The sequence below is a fragment of the Oncorhynchus kisutch genome, linkage group LG27, assembly GCF_002021735.2.
Source record: "Oncorhynchus kisutch isolate 150728-3 linkage group LG27, Okis_V2, whole genome shotgun sequence".
NCBI lineage: Eukaryota > Metazoa > Chordata > Actinopteri > Salmoniformes > Salmonidae > Oncorhynchus > Oncorhynchus kisutch.
In genome coordinates this window covers 33,132,182-33,153,277 of record NC_034200.2, presented here as the reverse complement: position 1 = coordinate 33,153,277, position 21,096 = coordinate 33,132,182, and the positions used below count along the sequence as shown (strand labels likewise).

The window sequence follows — 21,096 nt, the reverse complement described above, 5'->3', positions numbered from 1 at the left end:
CTCTCTCTCTCTCTCTCTCTCTCTCTCTCTCCCGTGTTTGTGTGGGCGTGGTTCCCAATCTCGGCCTGATTGTCTGTGCCAGCTGGAATCACTTATCTTCCCTTTATATGTTCTGTAACCAGTGTTTCTTGTTGTCAGATCGTTGTTACTTCTCTGAGTTTGTGTCGTGTGTCCGTGCTCATCTCTCACCGCCCTTGTGTGGATTATCTGCTGTGCTCCCTCCTACCCATCCGGACACACTCCCCTGGATTTCTCAGCACGCTATCATCAGAAGACGCGCCCTAGTCCCTGGGTCGGATTCCGTCTGAGTACAGTCTGTCTGTCCTGTTGCTGCTGTAACTGTATTCATTAAACCATCGTTGCTTGCATCTTGCATCCGCCTCTGTATTGTCACAGAACGATCTGACCAGACCATGGATGCAGCGAGTTCAACGAGTCTGACCGAATTCATTTCCCGCAGTATCACAAGAATGGATCAACAAGAGGAGAACATCTCCAGCACAGGTCGGGCAGTACAAGCCCTTGTGACGCAGGTATCCCAGCTGACCCAACAATTACGACATCTGAGGGGTCTCGCTGCGCCACCTACACCGGCAGTTCAACCCGCCCCGCCAGAGCCGGATTCCCAGCTAGAGCCACGGCTACCGACACCAGAGGGTTATTCAGGTGATCCTGACTATTGCAGAGCTTTTCTTACGAGATGTTCCATGCAATTCTCGTTGCAGCCACGGACCTTCAACCGTGAACAGTCTAAGGTAGCATTCGTACTCACACTGCTATCAGGCAAAGCGGCTCTTTGGGGAACGGCGGTGTGGGCGAACCAGGACCCATGCTGCACCTCTTTCCAGACACTCTCCGAGGAGATGAGAAGGGTCTTCTCTGCCAGCGGCAGGAACACGGCCAGTTCAGCCTCCGCTCACGAACCCATGCAGCTGGGGAGAGCTCGCCTCTCCCGGGAAGAGAGGGAGAGGCGGAGATCCCAAGGACTCTGTCTCTACTGTGGTAGAGCGGGCCACTTTATCCACTCCTGCCCGGTAAAAGATCAGGCCCGGTAGTAAGCATGAGGCTACTATCGGGTGGTGTCACCACAGAGAAGACCTCATCATCTACTCTCCTCCCGGTAAGACTAAGATGGGCCACCCACACGCACGACACCCAAGCCTTACTGGACTCAGGAGCAGAGGGTAATTTCATGGACTTCAAGCTCGCTCACAAACTCCAGATTCCTATCACCTCACTCTCGCACAAGATATCCGTCAACGCTCTCAATGGTCAAGAACTCCCCAACATTTCTCACACCACTGAACCTATCACACTCATCACTTCTGGCAATCACACTGAGACACTATCATTTCTACTCATGGACTCACCCCTTGCACCATTAGTTCTCGGCCACCCTTGGCTCACCCAACACAACCCCAGAGTTGACTGGGGTCATAACTCTATATCCATGTGGAGTAACAAGTGCCTTGAGTCCTGTTTGGTGTCTGCTTGTTCGTCTGTGTCTGATTCTGTGTTTCTAGAGGAGGCAGTGGATTTGTCTAACGTGCCCGTTGAATACCTCGAACTGAAGGAGGTGTTCAGTAAGTCCCGTGCTGCTTCTCTTCCTCCGCATCGTCCCTATGACTGTGCAATAGAATTATTGCCAGGTGAGTCTCCGCCTAAAGGCAAGTTATATTCACTCTCTGTTCCTGAGAGGGAGGCTATGGAGAGATACATCTCTGATTCTCTGGCATCTGGATTCATTCGTCCTTCCTCTTCTCCAGCAGGGGCGGGGTTCTTCTTTGTGGGGAAGAAGGACGGTTCTCTGCGTCCTTGCATTGATTACCGTGGGTTGAATAACATCACAGTGAAGAATACCTATCCCTTACCGTTGATGTCCTCAGCCTTTGAAAGGTTACAGGGAGCATCCGTGTTCACTAAGTTGGATTTACGGAATGCATATCATTTGGTTCGCATAAGGGGGGGGACGAATGGAAGACCGCGTTTAACACCCCCAGAGGGCACTTCGAATATTTGGTCATGCCTTTTGGGCTATCCAACTCCCCAGCGGTTTTCCAGGCACTCGTCAATGACGTGCTGAGAGACATGATTGATCAGTTCATATATGTTTACCTGGATGACGTACTGATTTTTTCTTCTTCTCTCCAGGAACACGTTCAGCACGTCAGACGAGTGCTTCAGAGGTTGTTGGAGAATGGACTTTTTGTCAAGGCGGAGAAATGCATTTTTCATGCACAATCCGTTCCATTCCTAGGTTACATCGTCTCGACTGAAGGTATTCGCATGGATCCTGACAAGGTTAAGGCTGTGGTGGATTGGCCAAGCCCAGATTCCCGTAAGGCCCTACAGAGGTTTCTGGGATTCGCCAATTTCTACCGGCGTTTCGTTCGCAACTTTAGCCAGATAGTCGCTCCTCTTACCGCCTTAACCTCCCCCAGAGTGACGTTCAGGTGGTCCGATACAGCCGAGGCTGCATTCACCAAACTCAAGAGCCGCTTTGTTTCGGCTCCCATCCTCATAGCTCCCGATCCCTCGCGTCAGTTCGTGGTGGAGGTGGATGCTTCAGAGGTGGGGGTAGGTGCGGTACTTTCTCAACGTTCCTCTTCTGACGACAAGATGCACCCTTGCGCGTTCCTTTCCCATCGGTTATCACCTGCGGAACGCAACTACGACATTGGCAACAGAGAGTTGTTGGCAGTGAAGTTAGCACTGGAGGAGTGGCGCCATTGGTTAGAGGGTTCGGGGGTACCTTTTATAGTTTGGACCGATCACAAGAATTTAGAATATATCAGAACCGCCAAGCGACTCAACTCCAGGCAGGCGCGGTGGGCACTCTTTTTCGGACGTTTTGACTTCTCTCTCTCGTATCGCCCGGGTTCCAAGAATGTCAAACCCGATTCCCTTTCTCGCATTTTTGACCATTCCGAACGCCCATCCACTCCCGAGTGCATCCTACCCGGGACCCTAGTGGTCTCCACACTCACATGGGAGGTTGAATCGAGGGTCAAAACGGCCTTAGAAGGGGTAACGCCTCCGCCCGGTTGCCCGCCTAATCGGTTGTTTGTGCCGGAGGGGTGTCGGTCCGATGTTATTCGGTGGGGGCATTGCTCCAACGTAGCGTGTCATCCAGGAGTCAGCCGCACTAGCTTTTTGGTTAAGCAACGCTTTTGGTGGCCACTGATGGCTCGTGACATTCACAGTTTTGTCTTGGCTTGCTCGGTTTGTGCCACTGGGAAGACTTCTAATCGACCCCCAGATGGGTTACTCCAACCGCTGTCGGTCCCTTCGAGACCCTGGTCCCACATCGCGCTAGATTTTGTTACCGCCCTCCCGCCCTCCCAGGGCAAGACGGTTGTTTTGACCGTGGTGGACCGGTTCTCGAAGGCGGCTCATTTTATTCCCTTGCCTAAATTACCATCTGCCAAGGAGACAGCGGTAACTGTCGTGGATCACGTCTTTCGCTTACATGGCCTGCCAATGGACTTAGTTTCTGACAGGGGGCCCCAATTTGTGTCCAAGTTTTGGCAAGAGTTTTGTAGGTTACTGGGAGCGAGTGTCAGCCTGTCTTCAGGGTTTCATCCCCAGAGCAACGGTCAAACGGAGAGGGCCAACCAAGATTTGGAGAGAGTGTTGCGATGTTTGGTTTCTAAGAATCCCTCTTCCTGGAGTCAACAACTCTCTATGGTTGAGTACGCTCACAATTCGTTGCCAGTGGCAGCCACGGGTCTCTCTCCGTTTGAGTGTAGTTTAGGTTACCAGCCACCTATCTTTCCCAGTACGGAGTCCGAGGTCACTGTTCCCTCCGCTCACGCTTTCATCCAGAGGTGCCGTCACGCATGGAGCAGAGCCCGTGAGACTCTTCTCCGGGTGGGGGCGCGCACCAAGGCTAAGGCCGATCGCCACCGGTCGAAGCCTCCGGTATACGTTGTTGGCCAAAGAGTGTGGCTTTCTACTAAGAACATTCCACTCCGATCCGTTTCGAACAAGCTTGCCCCCAAATTTATCGTCCCGTTCAAAGTCACCAGGATCATTAGTCCGTTGGCGGTCCGGCTCAAGCTTCCTCCGGCGTATAGGATAATTCATCCTACCTTTCATGTGTCTAAAATAAAACCTGTGTTTCAGGCACGCATTAACCCGCCGGTCCCGGTTCCCCCTCCGCCACGACTTGTTGATGGGGAACCCACCTTCTCTGTCAATCGTATTTTGGACTCTAGAAGGAGGGGACGCGGATTCCAGTACCTGGTGGACTGGGAGGGTTACGGCCCGGAGGAGAGAAGTTGGGTACCTGCTAGGGACATTCTGGATCACTCCCTTATCGATGATTTCAATCGACAGGTAAATTCGCCTGGGAACGCCAAGAGGCGTTCCTAGGGGGGGGGGGGGGGTATTGTCACGGTTCATGAATCCACTGCCTCTCTCTCTCTCTCTCTCCCGTGTTTGTGTGGGCGTGGTTCCCAATCTCGGCCTGATTGTCTGTGCCAGCTGGAATCACTTATCTTCCCTTTATATGTTCTGTAACCAGTGTTTCTTGTTGTCAGATCGTTGTTACTTCTCTGAGTTTGTGTCGTGTGTCCGTGCTCATCTCTCACCGCCCTTGTGTGGATTATCTGCTGTGCTCCCTCCTACTCATCCGGACACACTCCCCTGGATTTCTCAGCACGCTATCATCAGAAGACGCGCCCTAGTCCCTGGGTCGGATTCCGTCTGAGTACAGTCTGTCTGTCCTGTTGCTGCTGTAACTGTATTCATTAAACCATCGTTGCTTGCATCTTGCATCCGCCTCTGTATTGTCACAACCTTACAGTGAAATGCTGAATACAACAGGTGTAGTTGAGGTAATTGGGGTAATTGGGACTATATACAGGGGGGGGGGGCAATGCAAATAGTCTGGGTAGCCATTTGATTAGGTGTTCAGGAGTCTTATGGCTTGGGAGTAGAAGCTGTTTAGAAGCCTCTTGGACCTAGACTTGGCACTCCGGTAGTGCTTACCCTGCGGTAGCAGAGAGAACAGTGTATGACTAGGGTGGCCTGAGTCTTTGACAATTTTTAGGGCCTTCCTCTGACACCGCCTGGTATAGAGGTCCTGGATGGCAGGAAACTTTGCCCCAGTGATGTACTGGGCCGTACGTACTACCCTAGTAGTTTTGTGGCTACCCAAAAACAGGGTTAAATATGTGTAATGATAATGCTGTTAAATCAGCACCTTGATATGCCACACCTGTCAGGTGGATGGATTATCTTGGCAAAAATTCTAAATCAAATAGCTAAATGATCCATGGTATGACCATCTTAAAACAATTCAATATATTAGCTGAGTACCCCCTCCTCAACGGCTTAGACTTTTAGAGGCGATTAAGGTGTTTACTTGTACTAATAATGTGAAAGGTTGCTCAGAAAACCAGGTGTATGCTTACTTCGATTCTGACCTTACACCGATTAAGTTAAGCAGAGTAAGGTGTTTACATGACTATTGCATAATCTGCCTACTGCCATAATCAGTTTAATATCGAATTATTAGTGTGCAAGTAAACATACTAAATATAATTGAAAGCAAATCTAAGAAGTGGCAGATCTGTTCTCTCTTTCTATGCTTCCCGTTCTTAAGTTTCATTTTTGCATCTTTTACTTTCAGTTTTGTACAACAGCTTCAAACAGCTGAAAATACAATCTTTTCGGTTTTGGAAAATATATTTTACAGCGGTTTAGATGGTACAATGATTCTCTGCACTGCACTTGCTTATTTTGTCACATAATCAGAAATTAGGCAAACTATTCAAACTAGTTTAGCATCCAGGAAATGCTGGGGTGATTTCTGCATAGTGCATCATTAGAAAAAGAATCAAAAATTATTAAAATCAATTGCCCATCTAAGCATTACCCCATGAAAGAGCTCCAAGTTCCTCTGTCCTTCACACCGACTGATGATCAGTCAGATTTTTTTTGACTATGTCCCATTGCTCATGTGCACACATTTATTGACCATATCCACTGTGCTCCCCTAAAATTGCCATACAAAGATGATGACTCAGATAAATTGGTGAAACTTCTCTGGAGATGAGCCTGATAAGATTATTCAGACTGTAATGACTAACTGGCTGACTTACTGACTGACTGACTGATTGACTGACTAGCTGACTGACTGGCTGGCTGACTAGCTGGCTGGCTGGCTGACTGACTGACTGGCTGACTGGCTGGCTCACTGTAGTGACTGGCTGACTGGCTGACTGTAGCAACTGGCTGACTGGCTGACTGACTGGCTGGCTGACTGACTGTAGCGACTAGCTGACTGACTATCTAGCTGACTGGCTGGCTGTAGCGACTGGCTGACTGCTGGCTGACTGACTGTAATGACTGGCTGACTGACTGGCTGGCTGACTGCCTGTAGCAACTGGCTGACTGACTGACTGTGACTGGCTGACTGACTGGTTGGTTGGCTGGCTGTACCGACTGGCTGGCTGACTGACTGTAGCAACTGACTGGCTGGCTGACTGACTGTAATAACTGGCTGACTGGCTGGCTGGCTGACTGTAGTGACTGGCTGACTATCTGACTGACTGGCTGGCTGACTTGCTGGCTGACTGTAGCAACTGGCTGACTGACTGACTGGCTGACTGTAGTGACTGGCTGACGATCTGACAGACTGGCTGGCTGACTTGCCGGCTGACTGTTGCGACTGGCTGACTGACTGGCTGGTTTTAGCAGCTGGCTGACTGGCTGGCTGACTGACTGTAGCAACTGGCTGACTGACTGGCTTGCTGACTGTGACTGGCTGACTGGCTGACTGACTGACTGACTGACTGGCTGACTGCCTGACTGGCTGACTGACTGGTTGGCTGGCTGTACCGACTGGCTGGCTGACTGACTGTAGCCACTGGCTGACTGACTGGCTGGCTGACTGTAGCAACTGACTGGCTGGCTGACTGACTGTAGCGACTGGCTGACTGACTGATGCTGGCTAATTGACTCTATATCTTGTTAAGGACAAGGTTCTTTACCCAGCTGATATCATTGTTATTGTCCTGTAAACATTACAGCTTACCCTTAACTCACATAACACCACGTTACAGCAAACCAAATAAGGTAATGGCAGTGAGAAGAGGCACGGGGAGTTGCTTCATTTCCCCTTTGGATTGGCACGGTTTCCAATAAGCCATCGGAGAAACTGATATGCCTTTATGGTTTCCTTATCTGAATTGGTTACACAAACTTTGACTGTTTAGAACTTTTCTTCTTCTAATTCCACAAGGAAATTGTCCCTTAAATCAGGACCCCATTTTTTTTCAATATCATTTCTGTTTTGTAAATAAACAATTACAATTTTACAATCATGGGGAAACAATACTTGTTCCAGAACAACACAGGGTTCAATTGTCAGTTTGGTATAGTTTGCTGTAGCTCGGTGAGAGAATACAAACTGCTTTTTTGAACAGAACTTTTTGGAGGAAACAAATGTCTTGTTATTTTTCAGCTAATGCCTATTTGTGTGTGTGAGGTGATACATTAACTAGAGGGAATTCCTCGACTAACCATCATCAGTGTGATGCAGGTGTGGGGTCCATCTCCAAGTACTGTATAAGATGACTATCTCAGTGATTTACTACTTTTTGCCACATGCCGAATACAACAAGTGTAGACTTTACCGTGAAATGCTTTACTTACAATCCCTTAACCAACAGTGCAGTTCAAGAAGGAGAAAATATTTACCAAGTAGACTAAAATAAAAAGTAAGAATAAAAAAGAACACAGTAAGAATAACGAGGCGAAATACAGGGGGCACCGGTACCGAGTCAGTGTGGAGGTTATATACAGGGGGCACCGGTACTGAGTCAGTGTGGAGGTTATATACAGGGGGCACCGGTACAGAGTCAGTGTGGAGGTTATATACAGGGGGCACCGGTACTGAGTCAGTGTGGAGGTTATATACAGGGGGCACCGGTACAGAGTCAGTGTGGAGGTTATATACAGGTGCAGGTAGCGATCGGTTGAAGAGCATGCATTTAGTTTTACTTGTATTTAAGAGCAATTGGAGGCCACGGAAGGAGAGTTGTATGGCATTGAAGCTTGCCTGGAGGGTTGTTAACACAGTGTCCAAAGGGGGCACCGGTACAGAGTCAGTGTGGAGGTTATATACAGGGGGCACCGGTACAGAGTCAGTGTGGAGGTTATATACAGGGGGCACCGGTACAGAGTCAGTGTGGAGGTTATATACAGGGGGCACCGGTACTGAGTCAGTGTTCGAGGTTATATACAGGGGGCACCGGTACCGAGTCAGTGTGGAGGTTATATACAGGGGGCACCGGTACCGAGTCAGTGTGGAGGTTATATACAGGGGGCACCGGTACAGAGTCAGTGTGGAGGTTATATACAGGGGGCACCGGTACTGAGTCAGTGTGGAGGTTATATACAGGGGGCACCGGTACAGAGTCAGTGTGGAGGTTATATACAGGGGGCACCGGTACCGAGTCAGTGTGGAGGTTATATACAGGGGGCACCGGTACAGAGTCAGTGTGGAGGTTATATACAGGGGGCACCGGTACAGAGTCAGTGTGGAGGTTATATACAGGGGGCACCGGTACCGAGTCAGTGTGGAGGTTATATACAGGGGGCACCGGTACAGAGTCGGTGCGGAGGTTATATACAGGGGGCACCGGTACCGAGTCAGTGTGGAGGTTATATACAGGGGGCACCGGTACAGAGTCAGTGTGGAGGTTATATACAGGGGGCACCGGTACCGAGTCAGTGTGGAGGTTATATACAGGGGGCACCGGTACCGAGTCAGTGTGGAGGTTATATACAGGGGGCACCGGTACAGAGTCGGTGTGGAGGTTATATACAGGGGGCACCGGTACAGAGTCAGTGTGGAGGTTATATACAGGGGGCACCGGTACCGAGTCAGTGTGGAGGTTATATACAGGGGGCACCGGTACTGAGTCAGTGTGGAGGTTATATACAGGGGGCACCGGTACAGAGTCAGTGTGGAGGTTATATACAGGGGGCACCGGTACAGAGTCAGTGTGCAGGGGTACAGACTAGTTGAGGTACTCTGTCCATGTAGGTGGGGGCGAAGTGACTATGCATAGGTAACAAACAAACAGCGAGTAGCAGCAGTGTACAAGAGGGGGGGGGGGGGGGTCGCGATTATGAATTGTTCAGCAGTCTTGGGGGTAAAAGGGCGACCATGTCTACCGGCGTCATAACATCTGCTAAATATTTGTATGCAACCAATAAAATTTTATTTGATTTTGTATCAATACAGAAACCAGACCAGTGTCTGCTGCCATTAACACAGGTCCAAAGAGCACTACTATAGTTTCATAAGAGCTCCCAGCTCATAAACTCTTTCTAACATGTTCTGTGATTCAATTTGTAGATTTTGATATGGATTATTTAGGTTACAGGTTAACGTCTGGAAGCAGGCCCAGAATTGAAGGGCGTATTGGTCCAAACGCACTAGGAGAGTGAGTGGGTAGGAGACGACTTTGCTCCGGTCTTCTTGAGCAGTGAGTCTGCAACATGACAGGTCAAAGTCAAAGTGCCATAAAGGAGATGTGTCAGGGCCAGGAGTTTCAGTCGTTTCCTCGTTCCTTGTGCTATCCTGGTAGGGTTGTGTTAACATCATCTAACAAACATATGAGCTCCACATCTACTGTACAGGACTAACTGAAGAACTGGGATTTCAATGAGGACCATCACCTGAGTTGCTACGAGTAAGTTGGCAGATGTGTGTTTTTGTGGTATTTTTTTGCGGAGTTATGAAATATGGCAATAGCCATTACCCACTGGGTACAAACATACATTCTATATCTATTCCACATTGGTTCAATGTATTTAAATGAACTGATGCAAAAACAACATTGCTTCAACCAGTGTGTGCCCAGTGGGTAGACTGAATGGTGTAGAGTAACAATTTGCTGTCATTTCAGTCGTCCTACTAGAAGGCAATAAAAGGTCTTGAGTTCTGTATCGTTCGTCTTGTATAATATGTTGTTAGAATGGACGATTGTAGTTATTGAGCACCATTATCTCCATATAATCACCATTGGAATCTTTTCTTACAAAATGGAGATCACAGACATCGAGATCACAGTATCTCCCGGTTTACATTATACAATCCACATATATTTCTTGAAAAAAATGCATGACTCCTGTCTTTCTTGTTTCTTGAATTTAGGAAATAGGAGGGTTCTATCATGGTGATGTTGAGAAAGGTAAGCTCCCCGATATGATCGATGTTGACTATTTGATCAATGTAACCCGGATGCCATCCTTTGGTTATAAAGGTTTTTGAAATAGAATAGTGTTATGTGATCAGCACTTCCATTGCCTAGTCATTCCAACTCCTTTGGGCCTGAAAATGACCATAGGAGATGACTATACAGTGCAAACAAATGTGATACCGGACAAGGAATTCTCTCTGGCATTATGTCTGAATGTGATCTATCTAGGGGTTTGGGACAATGCCATTGCCATTCAATTCAGAAAATGGCTTGAAATGGGAAAATCCCTATTTTGGTATCAAATCTGTTTGCAGTGTATGGCGTCGGTCCTAGACTTGGCCCTCCGGTACCGCTTGCCGTGTGCGGTAGCAGAGAAAACAGTCTATGACTTGCATGACTGGAGTCTCTGACAATTTTATGGGCTTTCCTCTGACACCGCCTATTATATAGGTCCTGGATGGCAGGAAGCTTTGCCCCAGTGATGTACTGGGCCGTTCACACTACCCTCTGTAGCGCCTTACGGTCATCTCTTAAATCTCCTATGGTCATTGTCATGGAGTTGGGAAGACAGTGTAAACAGATCTGTGCTAGAAAATACCTATGTTGAATTGTAAGCTTTAGCACACTGGCAATCTTAGATGCTCCACAAACAATTTATTAGATCTTACACAATGATCCTACGGTCACCAGTGTGATGGAGTTTCTTGCAATAGGTCTTTGCACACTATCCTTTTTTTTTCAATAGAGTAACAAGCCTTTGAATGTAAGGGCAAAATCTGCGTTCTTTCAAATGTATGATCCTGAACCACTAAGCTTCTTGCTCCCAGGGTGAGTGGGTGTGGATGGACTCTGGTACCGGGGTGCCCATCGGAGCCCGGGTCAAAGTGACCGACACTGGACACCAGCTCCTGGTGGACGATGAAGGAAAGGTGACCGTGGTACTTCATTATATTTGTATTGTATTGAATTGTATGACTCTAGTATTTTAATGTACTGCTGGTCTCAAATTAGCTCAAGATATAAATCAATCACTTTAGGGAATAATCTATCAAACTACTATCTCATTTACAAATGACATCATTTAAACATTTGTTTAATATTGTCTTTTTATTTTTGCATTATTGTCTTTTTATTTTTGCATTCTGCACTGCTCTGTTATAAAATGATGTAAAGCCTAAACCAAAAACTTAGAGACAGTTTAAAAACAAAGCTAAGGTTTTCAGACCTTCAGACCTCAAAATGTGACATTATGTAACTTAAGATATCTAACAAATCCAGTATTGAATCCAGGCCGTCATTGAATATAAGAATTTGTTCTTAATTAACTGACTTGCCTAGTTAAATAAAGGTAAAAAATAAAAAATAAATAAAAAATTGATGTCAATCTGTGCCTAAAGTTCTGTGTATTGTCCCTGTATTGTTCCCAGGAACACAAGCTCTCCCAGAAGGAGGACTCCATAAGGGTGATGCACCCCACCTCGGTGGAGGGGGTGGACGACATGATCCGCCTGGGGGACCTCAACGAGGCCGGGCTCCTCAGGAACCTGCTGGTCCGACACAGACAAGGCATTATCTATGTGAGTCCCCTATTGTACTACACTACCCATAACGCTTGGTGTAACAATAAAAGGTTTGGTCTTGATGTTTTGAATCTTTTGAAGCGTAACCCATCTCCGTACCAATACACCCATCACCGCTCCTACACATTCTTGCTGTACATTCAGACCCTTTCTACGCTGTGGATGTTGGACTATTTAGTTTATGTTGGAAACAAGCAGAAAAATATGAAAGGTTCATGAAAGACGTTCACAGAATTATTAATGTGGTGCCCCCCCAAAAAGTGGGCTGCGCAAGCCTAAACCTCTGTTAATGTCTTGCGCACAGACCTACACAGGCTCTGTGCTGGTGGCAGTCAACCCTTACCAGGAGCTTCCTCTCTACACCGCCGACCAGGTGAGGCTGTACCACGGGCGTAGGCTGGGAGAACTACCCCCACACGTCTTTGCCATCGCAGATACCTGCTACTTCAACATGCGCCGCCACAACCGAGACCAGTGCTGTATCATCAGGTTAGACTGGCAGCATTCCACTTATCACACACTCAAGTCATTCGGTTGAGCAATAGGAAACCAAAGCACAAGTGTCACTTTTTTATTATTATTATTGTGGAATATGCTTTTTAAAATGGTATTTTATTTGAAGATGCTCTTTGGAGGGGTTCAGTCCTACTTTTTACATTGACATTTACACTGGATATACACCTGAAATCCAAGAACTGATGGACTGTCTCTCTCTTTTCTCTGTCAGTGGGGAGTCGGGTGCAGGGAAGACTGAGAGTACCAAGCTGGTACTTCAGTTCCTGGCTGCAGTAAGTGGACAGCACTCCTGGATAGAGCAGCAGATACTGGAGGCTAACCCTATACTAGAAGGTAGGCTCTGTACTGATTCAAATATTTTCTCTACAGTACATCTCTTTCCCTCTCTTTCTCTCTCTCTCTATGTCTCTCTCTGTCTCTCTCTCTTGCTCTCTCTCACACACAGACACAGACACATGCACACACATACATACACACACACATAAGACTAAGAGGGGTCTGTGTATTTTTACACAGACACACACACACTTGTTGTTACTCATGACAACCTTCCTATTCCTGTGTTCCCCCAGCATTTGGGAATGCCAAAACAATTCGCAACGACAACTCCAGTCGCTTTGGGAAATACGTGGAAATCTTCTTCAACAAAGATGGCGTCATCGAAGGGGCTCGACTGGAACAGTACTTACTGGAGAAGTCTCGTGTCTGCCATCAGGTAGGGCAGCAAAGGCAGTATTGTTTAATAACATGTAGAACATGAGGTAATATCATAGCTAATTGCTTCATAAAGGGAATTGATTCCAAAACCATCGAAACTATCTCTGGTAAACAAGAGGTTAGTCTAATTTAAGATACATTTTTTTGTGTCTGTACTTGGAAGAGGACAAAATTCATTGTTGGATTTTCCAGTATCAAGGCAAAAAGTTTTAATGTCATGAGATATTGATATATTGATATATGCAACACTACTGTTATAATTTTGACTTACTAACCCTAGGCCATGGAGGAACGGAACTACCACATATTCTACTGCATGTTAACGGGGATGACAACAGAACAGAAAAAAAATCTGTGTTTGGGAGATGCCTCTGAATTCAACTACCTCAAGAGGGTAATATCACTAGACTGCTACAACCCAACCACTTACAGGTTTTCCTACTGACATTTATACATTTAGCTCATTAATACATTACATTTTTACTGGGTACAACTAAGTAACTGTCCACTGGGCACAGACGTCAGTTCAACGTCTAGTTTTGATTTACAGTGCCTTCAGAAAGTATTCATACCTCTTCACTTATTCCACATTTTCTTGTGTTACAGCTTGAATTCAAAATGGATTAAATTGTGGTTGTTTTCCTTGCCCATATACACACACAATACCCCATATTGACAAAGTGAAAACAAATTTTTAGAACTTTGGGCAAATTTATTGAAAATGAAATACAGAAATATCTTGGTTCTTGATCATTGCAGACAGCCATTTTCAAGTCTTGCCATAGATTTTCAAGCCGATTTAATTCAAAACTGTAACTAGACCACTCAGGAATATTTAATGATGTCTTGGTAAGCAACTCCAGTGTATATTTGGCCTTGTGTTTTAGGTTGTTGTCCTGCTGAAAGGTGAATTTGTCTTCCGGTGTCTGTTGGAAAGCAGACTGAACCAGGATTTCCTCTAGGATTAGCTCTATTCCGTTTATTTTTATCCAACAAAAACTCCCTAGTTCTTGCCGATGACAAGCATACCCATAACATGATACAGCCACAACCATGCTTGAAAATATGAAGAGTGGTAGTGATGTGGTTTGTTGGATTTGCACCTAACACAACACTTGTGTTCAGGACATGTTCAGGACACCTAACACGTGTTCAGGACATGAAGTTAATTTTGTAGTTTTACTTCAGTGCTTTATTGCAAACAGGATGCATGTTTTGGAATATTTGTATTCTGTACAGGCTTCCTTCTTTTCTCCCTGTCATTTAGTTAGTATTGTGGAGTAACTACTATGTTGTTCACAGCCATTAAACTCTGTAACTGTTTTAAAGTCACCATTGGCCTCATGGTGAAATTCCTGAGCGGTTTCCTTGCTCTCCGGCAACTGAGTTAGGATAGAAGACTGTATCTTTGTAGTGACTGTGTGTATTGATACACCATCCGAAGTGCAAATAATAATATATTCATTGTACCCATCTACCAATAGGTTCCCTTTGCAAGGCATTGGAAAACCTCCCTGGTATTTGTGGTTGAATCTGTGTTTGACATTTACTGCTCGACTGAGGTACCTTACAGATAATTATATGTGCAGGGTACAGAGATAAGGTAGTCATTCAAACATCATGTTAAACACTATTATTGCCCACAGAGAGAGTCTGTGCAACTTATTGTGTAACTTGTTAAGCACTTGTTACTCCTGAACTTATTTAGGCTTGCCACAACAAAGGGATTGAATACTTATTGACTCATGAAATGTCAGCATTTCCTTTTTTAATTCATTTGTAAACATTTCTAAAAACATAATTCCACTTTGACATTATAGGGTATTGTGTGCAGGCCAGTGAAACAAAATCTCAATTTATTCCATTTTAAATGTAGGTTATAACACAACAAAATGTGAAGTAAGTCAAGGGGATTGAATACTTTTGAAGGAAACTGTATAACCTTAGACCCTGTGTTCTAAAGGGGGACTGTATTGTCTGCGATGGACGTGACGATGCTAAGGACTACACCCGTATCCGCACGGCCCTGAAGATCCTCACCTTTACCGAGACCCACTGCTGGGAGATCCTCAAGCTGCTTGCTGCACTACTCCACCTGGGCAATGTCAGCTTCGAAGGTGGAGTCCTCTCTGGGTCTATGACCTGATGTCTGAGTGTGTTCTTGGGGAATATGACCTGGGCCTTGTCCTCACCTAATCCCCCCCAACCCAAATGGCCATATTTCTTGAGATCCTAAAATACTTGAATGTTGATGTGTTTTTGTTGTTGTTATTCTTTTTTTGTTATGTTGAAAGCTCTGATTGACCAAGTTTTCTTTTGTTATTTGCCTTACAGCCTCCATCTTGGATAACATGGAGAGCTCTGATGTCAGTTCATCGGATCACTTTACAATTGCAGCCAAATTGCTGGAGGTAGGCATATTTGTTGCCATGACATTTTTCTGTGGGATGTTTTTTAATAACATATTATGAATATACAGTACAGTTTACATGATATACATATATCTTCATATCTTCCTTACAGGTGCAGCCTGCGTCTCTGGGTGTGAGCTTGACTTACCGCTCCTTCATGACCAACAGAGAGCGAGTATCCAAACCCCTCAGCTCTGAACAGGCAGCCGACTGCAGGGACGCCTTCGTTAAGGTAATGATGCCACACCTGTTTGAAGGTGCCAAGGAAAGATATACAGTAGGCTACCTCCTGAAAGAAGAGGGAAGACAACATACATATTCACAAAGGCACATAAGCCTTAATCCTTACTTAAGATCCGTGGGTGAATGGACGTAACTCGAGTCTTCCATTGTCATCAGTGCACGATTTACTTGATTGTTGAGTTAAAGGTTTTGGTCCATATTCTATTCAAGAGTATGTGTGTTGTTTGTGTCATGATTTCTTCAGGCAATATATGGTAAACTATTTATCTGGATTGTTGGGAGAATCAACAGTGTCATCCATAAGACTCCCACCAACGGTCCCAAATACGTCCGTAACTCCATTGGCTTGCTGGACATCTTTGGGTTTGAGAACTTTGCCTCAAACAGGTATTTCAGTCAATATCAAATACTAATTTCCCTTGTTGTTTGCGACAGTCGACACACAGGTAGTTAAATACAGGCTTGTATGTCCTTCATGCTCTCTCCCCGATCCTATGTAACCAACTGGTCAATAACACAAGCCTTTTCCAAATGCTTTTTTCACAGCTTTGAACAGCTGTGCATCAACTTTGCCAATGAGCAGCTGCAGCAGTTCTTCGTGCGTCATGTGTTCAAGCTGGAGCAGGAGGAGTACACTAAGGAGGACATCGTCTGGAAAAACATCACCTTCAATGACAACACGCAAACCCTTGATCTCCTGGTTGGGAAGCCCCTCAATGTGTTGGCTCTGATCGATGAGGAGAGCCACTTTCCCAAGGTAAACTATCTAAAATGTCTCTAATAAACCCTGCTGTGGAGGCAATCTGAATTGGTGAGGTTTGTGACAACCTTGAATGTTTCTTCCAGGGCACAGATGTCACCATGTTGAACAAGATGAACCAGGTTCATGCCAAGTGCAACATCTACATTCCGTCTAAGAACACACACGACATGGAGTTTGGGATCCGCCATTTTGCTGGGGTGGTTTACTACGACTCAAGAGGTAACCAGAAGAAAAAGAGATCACATAAAATATTAGTTGATTTGCTGGGACACAGGAATATGTGTTTTTTTACTCACCATTTGATCCTGTATGTTTTTCATTCAGGATTCCTGGAGAAGAACAGAGATACTCTCAGCTCTGACATTATCAAGTTGATTGACACGACAACCAACAAGCTGCTGAGGCAGATCTTTGAGACTCAGCTCAGTGCTAATGTCGTGAAGAACCCTGCCAGCAACAACAGGGTCGTTATGACACCCAAGAGCTCTCTACGGGTTTGTAGCTGCTGTTATTATTTGGATTCTGAATATCCAACTCCCGTTAGCTACGCTGAACAAAAATATAAAACGCAACATGCAACAATTTCAAAGATTTTACTGAGTTACAATTCATATAAGAAAATCAGTCAATTGAAATAAATAACTTAGGCCCTAATCTATGGATTTCACATGAATAGGAGTACCGATATGCATCTGTTGGTAACAGATACTTAAAAAAAGGTAGGGGCTTGGATCAGAAAACCAGTTAGTATCTGGTGTGACCACCATTTGCCTCATGCAGAGAGGTACATCTCCTTCACATAGAGTTTATTGGGCTGTTGATTGTGGCCTGTAGAATATTGTCCCACTCCCTTTCAATGGTTGTGCGAAGTTGCTGGATATTGGCAGGAACTGGAACATGCTGTCGTACAGGTCGATACAGAGCATCCCAAACATGGTCAATGGGTGACATGTCTGGTGAGTACGCAGGCTGGGACATTTTCAGCTTCCAGGAATTGTGTACAGATCCTTGTGACATGGGGCCATGCATTACCATGCTGAAACATGAGGAGATGGTGGCGGCTGAATGGCGTGACAATGGGCCTCAGTGTCTCGTCACGGTATCTCTGTGCATTCAAATGTCCATCTTTAAAATGCAATTGTGTTCATTGTCCGTAGCTGATGCCTGCCCATACCATAACCCCACCGCCACCATGGGGCACTCTGTTCGCAACATTGACATCAGCAAACCGCTCGCCCACACAACGCCATAGAGGCTGTCTGCCATATGCCTGGTACAGTTAAAACCGGGATTCATCCATGAAGAGCACACTTCTCCAGCATGCCAGTGGCCATCGAAGGTGAGCATTTGCTCACTGAAGTTGGTTACGACGTCGAGCTGCAGTCAGATAAACACCCTGGTGAGGACGGCGAGCATGCAGATGAGCTTCCCTGAGACAATTTCTGACAGTTTGTACAGAAATTAATTGGTTGTGTAAACCCACAGTTTCATCAGCTGTCAGGGGGGCTGGTCTTAGATGATCCCGTAGGTGAAGAAGCTGGACGTGGAGGTCCTGGGCTGGGGTGGTTACACATTGTCTGTAGTTGTGAGGCCGGTTGGACGTACTGCCAAATTCTCTAAAATGATGTTGGAGGGGGCATATGGTAGACAAATGAACATTCAATTCTCTGGCATCAGCTCTGGTGGACATTCCTGGAGTCTGCATACCAATTGCACGCTCCCTCAAAACTTGAGACATCTGTGGCATTATGTTGTGTGACAAAACTGCAAATGTTAGAGTGGCCTTTAATTGTCCCCAGCACAAGGTGTACATGTTTAACCTCTTTTTGGCGCATGAACCGCTAGCGGGACAGCAACGAAACAACGGTGAAATTTCAGAGCATGAAATTCAAAAACAAAAATCGTATTATTAAACATTCATGAAAATAGAAGCGTCATACATCATTTAAAAGCTTAACTTCTTGTTAATCCAACCGCTTTGTCAGATTTCAAAAAGGCTTTATGGTGAAAGCATACCATGCAATTATCTGAGGACAGCGCCCCACATCAAAATACTGTTTCAACCAGCACAGGCGTCACAAAATCACAAATAGCGATTTAATAAATCCCTTACTTTTGAAGATCTTCCTCTGTTGTCAATCCCAAGGGTCCCAGCTACACAATGAATGGTAATTTTGTTCGATTAAGTCATTCTTTATATCCAAAAAAGTCAGTTTAGTTGGCGCCAATGATCTCAGTATCCACTCTTTCAACATGCATACAAACGAATCCAAAAAGTTACTAGTAAAGTTCGTCCAAACAAGTCAAACAATGTTTCTAATTAATCCTCATGTACTCTAATATCTAAATAAACTATAATATTTAAGACGGAGAATAGTATGTTCAATAGGGAAGATAAATAACGAAGAGTGCACACCTCATTCACGCTCCAACAAGACCACTTTTCTAATGAGAGACACCTTGTAGTTCTTCCAACTAGATGTTCATTTTTCAAAAAACAAGCCTGAAACCCTTTCTAAAGACAGTTGATATCTAGTGGAAGCCATAGGAACTGCAATATGGGTCCTATCTATTTGTATTTCCCAAAGGCAAGCACTGTCCTGGCAAGCAAACAGCCTGTGACCTCAAAAAAATATTCCAAATGGATTTTCCTCTGGTTTTTGCCAGCCATATCAGGTCTGTTATACTCACAGACATTATTTTAACAGTTTTAGAAACGTTAGAGTGTTTTCTATCCAATGTTACCAAGTATATGCATATCCTAGCAGGATTTCCCTACCGGCCAAACCCTCCCTAACGATGTCGCCCCACAGACCTCCTGGTCACGACAGAGCCTGGGCGCGAACCCAGAGTCTGATGGCACAGCTGGCGCTGCAGTACAGCACCCTTAACCACTGCGCCACCAGGGAGGCCCTTGGGACCAACACGTTTACACGTTACGTTTATATTTTTGTTCAGTATATATTCACCAAAAACAAAAGCAATGGGTTTCCGTATGTCATGTAGATTAGCAGTATTATTAATTATTCATACATTTTCTATTCATTATTCATCAAGTAATCTGTGCTTTGGTAATATCCAATGGTTAGATTTGGGGTCATCTAAAAAGTATTGCACTGGGGGAATTCCAGTTTCTCCACATGGTTTTCCTATATATATGGTCACTGACAACGGTCCAAAATTCCACACAGATGACATTGTGATTTTTCTCCCCAAAGGCGGCCCAGACGGAAGGCAGGAAACAGGTGTCCACGCTGAGCGGTCAGTTCCGCCAGTCTCTCGACTCCCTCATGAAGGCCTTGTCCATCTGCCAGCCACACTTTATCCGCTGCTTCAAGCCCAATGACAACAAGAAATCCATGGTGAACAAGACAGCCATTTGTAGCACTGGGCCAGATACAGCGAGACATGATTCATTGATGGTGCAATATCACAATCATAGGAGGTCAAACTCACACAAAACAGAATGGCAGTTTCACACCATAAACATTTTACAATTCCACTGAAGTCCCCTTTTTCCATCCTACAGTGCACTCCACTCTACTAAAACAAGCGAATGAATGTCTCTGTCTTCCTCAGTGTTTTGACAGAGACCTGTGCATACGTCAGCTGCGGTATTCTGGAATGATTGATACCATCAGAATCCGGAAACTGGGATATCCAATCCGTCACACGTTCAAGCAGTTTCTGCAGCGTTACAGAGTGCTCCTAAAGACAACCGTCTGTGACCCCAAAACTGTAAGACATTATTATTTAGAATATGATGATGATGATGATGATGATGATGATGATGATGATGATGATGATGATGATGATAAAGATGACAGAGATAATGACATTTGTTAGCATTCAAATCTCCAAAGTTGTCGTTGCTTTTAGTTTTATGGTTATGGTTCCCAATATCCTCCTCTCTCTCCTAACCCAGGAGTCAGCATCAGCCTGCTGTATTGCCATTTGCAAGGCCGTGATCACAGGACATAACGACTGGAAGATCGGCACGACTAAGATCTTCCTAAAGGTGCAGTTAAACCTAGATTTTCCCGTCCAAGTCAAAATGATTCTAAGTCGTAATGTGGACACCACCCAACCGGGGAGGGATATGGCTTGAAAACGTAACTCAATTCAGGCGTGGGATATGACACTGTACTCCTAGTTATGCCAGTATCTGAACTGACAAATGGAGAAGATTGCTAGTTTTGAATTAAATGGCCCTTTTTCATCCTCATGCTAGGCTAGTGAGACTAAACCAAAGGCTAGCAGAGACTAAACCAAAGGCTAGCAGAGACTAAACCAAAGGCTAGCAAAGACTAAACCAAAGGCTAGCAGAGACTAAACCAAAGGCTAGCAGAGACTAGCAGTATTTCAATCTTCTCCATTTGTCTGTTCGGATAATGGCATAACTAGGAGTACAGCGTCATCTTCCATCCCTGGATTGAGGTACGTTTTCAAGTCATATCCCTCCCCGGCTGGGTGGTGTCCACATTACGGCTTAGAATTGTTTTGACTAAGTTTTAGCTAAGTTAAAGCCTACCACACTAGACAACCACAAACATTGGTCATGTTGTAACAGCAGTGATGGAATCCCAAATGTCACTTAAAGCAATTAGGATATGTTACAATGATGTTGGTCTACGTTTTTGAAAAGG

At 45.3% G+C, this 21,096-nt stretch overlaps 1 protein-coding gene across 1 annotated transcript in view; it reads left to right on the top strand.

Moving 5' to 3' along the window:
* The first annotated feature begins 9,565 nt into the window (after positions 1 to 9,565).
* The window catches only part of LOC109871828 (unconventional myosin-VIIa), a 37,228-nt gene continuing 25,697 nt past the window's right edge, over positions 9,566 to 21,096 (top strand). Inside the window, exons 1-18 of the mRNA XM_031806867.1 lie at positions 9,566 to 9,710; positions 10,175 to 10,211; positions 11,048 to 11,149; positions 11,648 to 11,797; positions 12,105 to 12,289; positions 12,528 to 12,649; positions 12,889 to 13,031; positions 13,314 to 13,427; positions 14,997 to 15,150; positions 15,368 to 15,444; positions 15,557 to 15,676; positions 15,932 to 16,074; positions 16,234 to 16,444; positions 16,534 to 16,669; positions 16,775 to 16,944; positions 19,669 to 19,812; positions 20,030 to 20,188; positions 20,376 to 20,468. Coding sequence (XP_031662727.1) covers positions 10,194 to 10,211; positions 11,048 to 11,149; positions 11,648 to 11,797; positions 12,105 to 12,289; positions 12,528 to 12,649; positions 12,889 to 13,031; positions 13,314 to 13,427; positions 14,997 to 15,150; positions 15,368 to 15,444; positions 15,557 to 15,676; positions 15,932 to 16,074; positions 16,234 to 16,444; positions 16,534 to 16,669; positions 16,775 to 16,944; positions 19,669 to 19,812; positions 20,030 to 20,188; positions 20,376 to 20,468 — 2,241 coding nt within the window. The 5' untranslated portion in view covers positions 9,566 to 9,710; positions 10,175 to 10,193. The remainder of the gene's footprint in view (positions 9,711 to 10,174; positions 10,212 to 11,047; positions 11,150 to 11,647; positions 11,798 to 12,104; positions 12,290 to 12,527; positions 12,650 to 12,888; positions 13,032 to 13,313; positions 13,428 to 14,996; positions 15,151 to 15,367; positions 15,445 to 15,556; positions 15,677 to 15,931; positions 16,075 to 16,233; positions 16,445 to 16,533; positions 16,670 to 16,774; positions 16,945 to 19,668; positions 19,813 to 20,029; positions 20,189 to 20,375; positions 20,469 to 21,096) is intronic.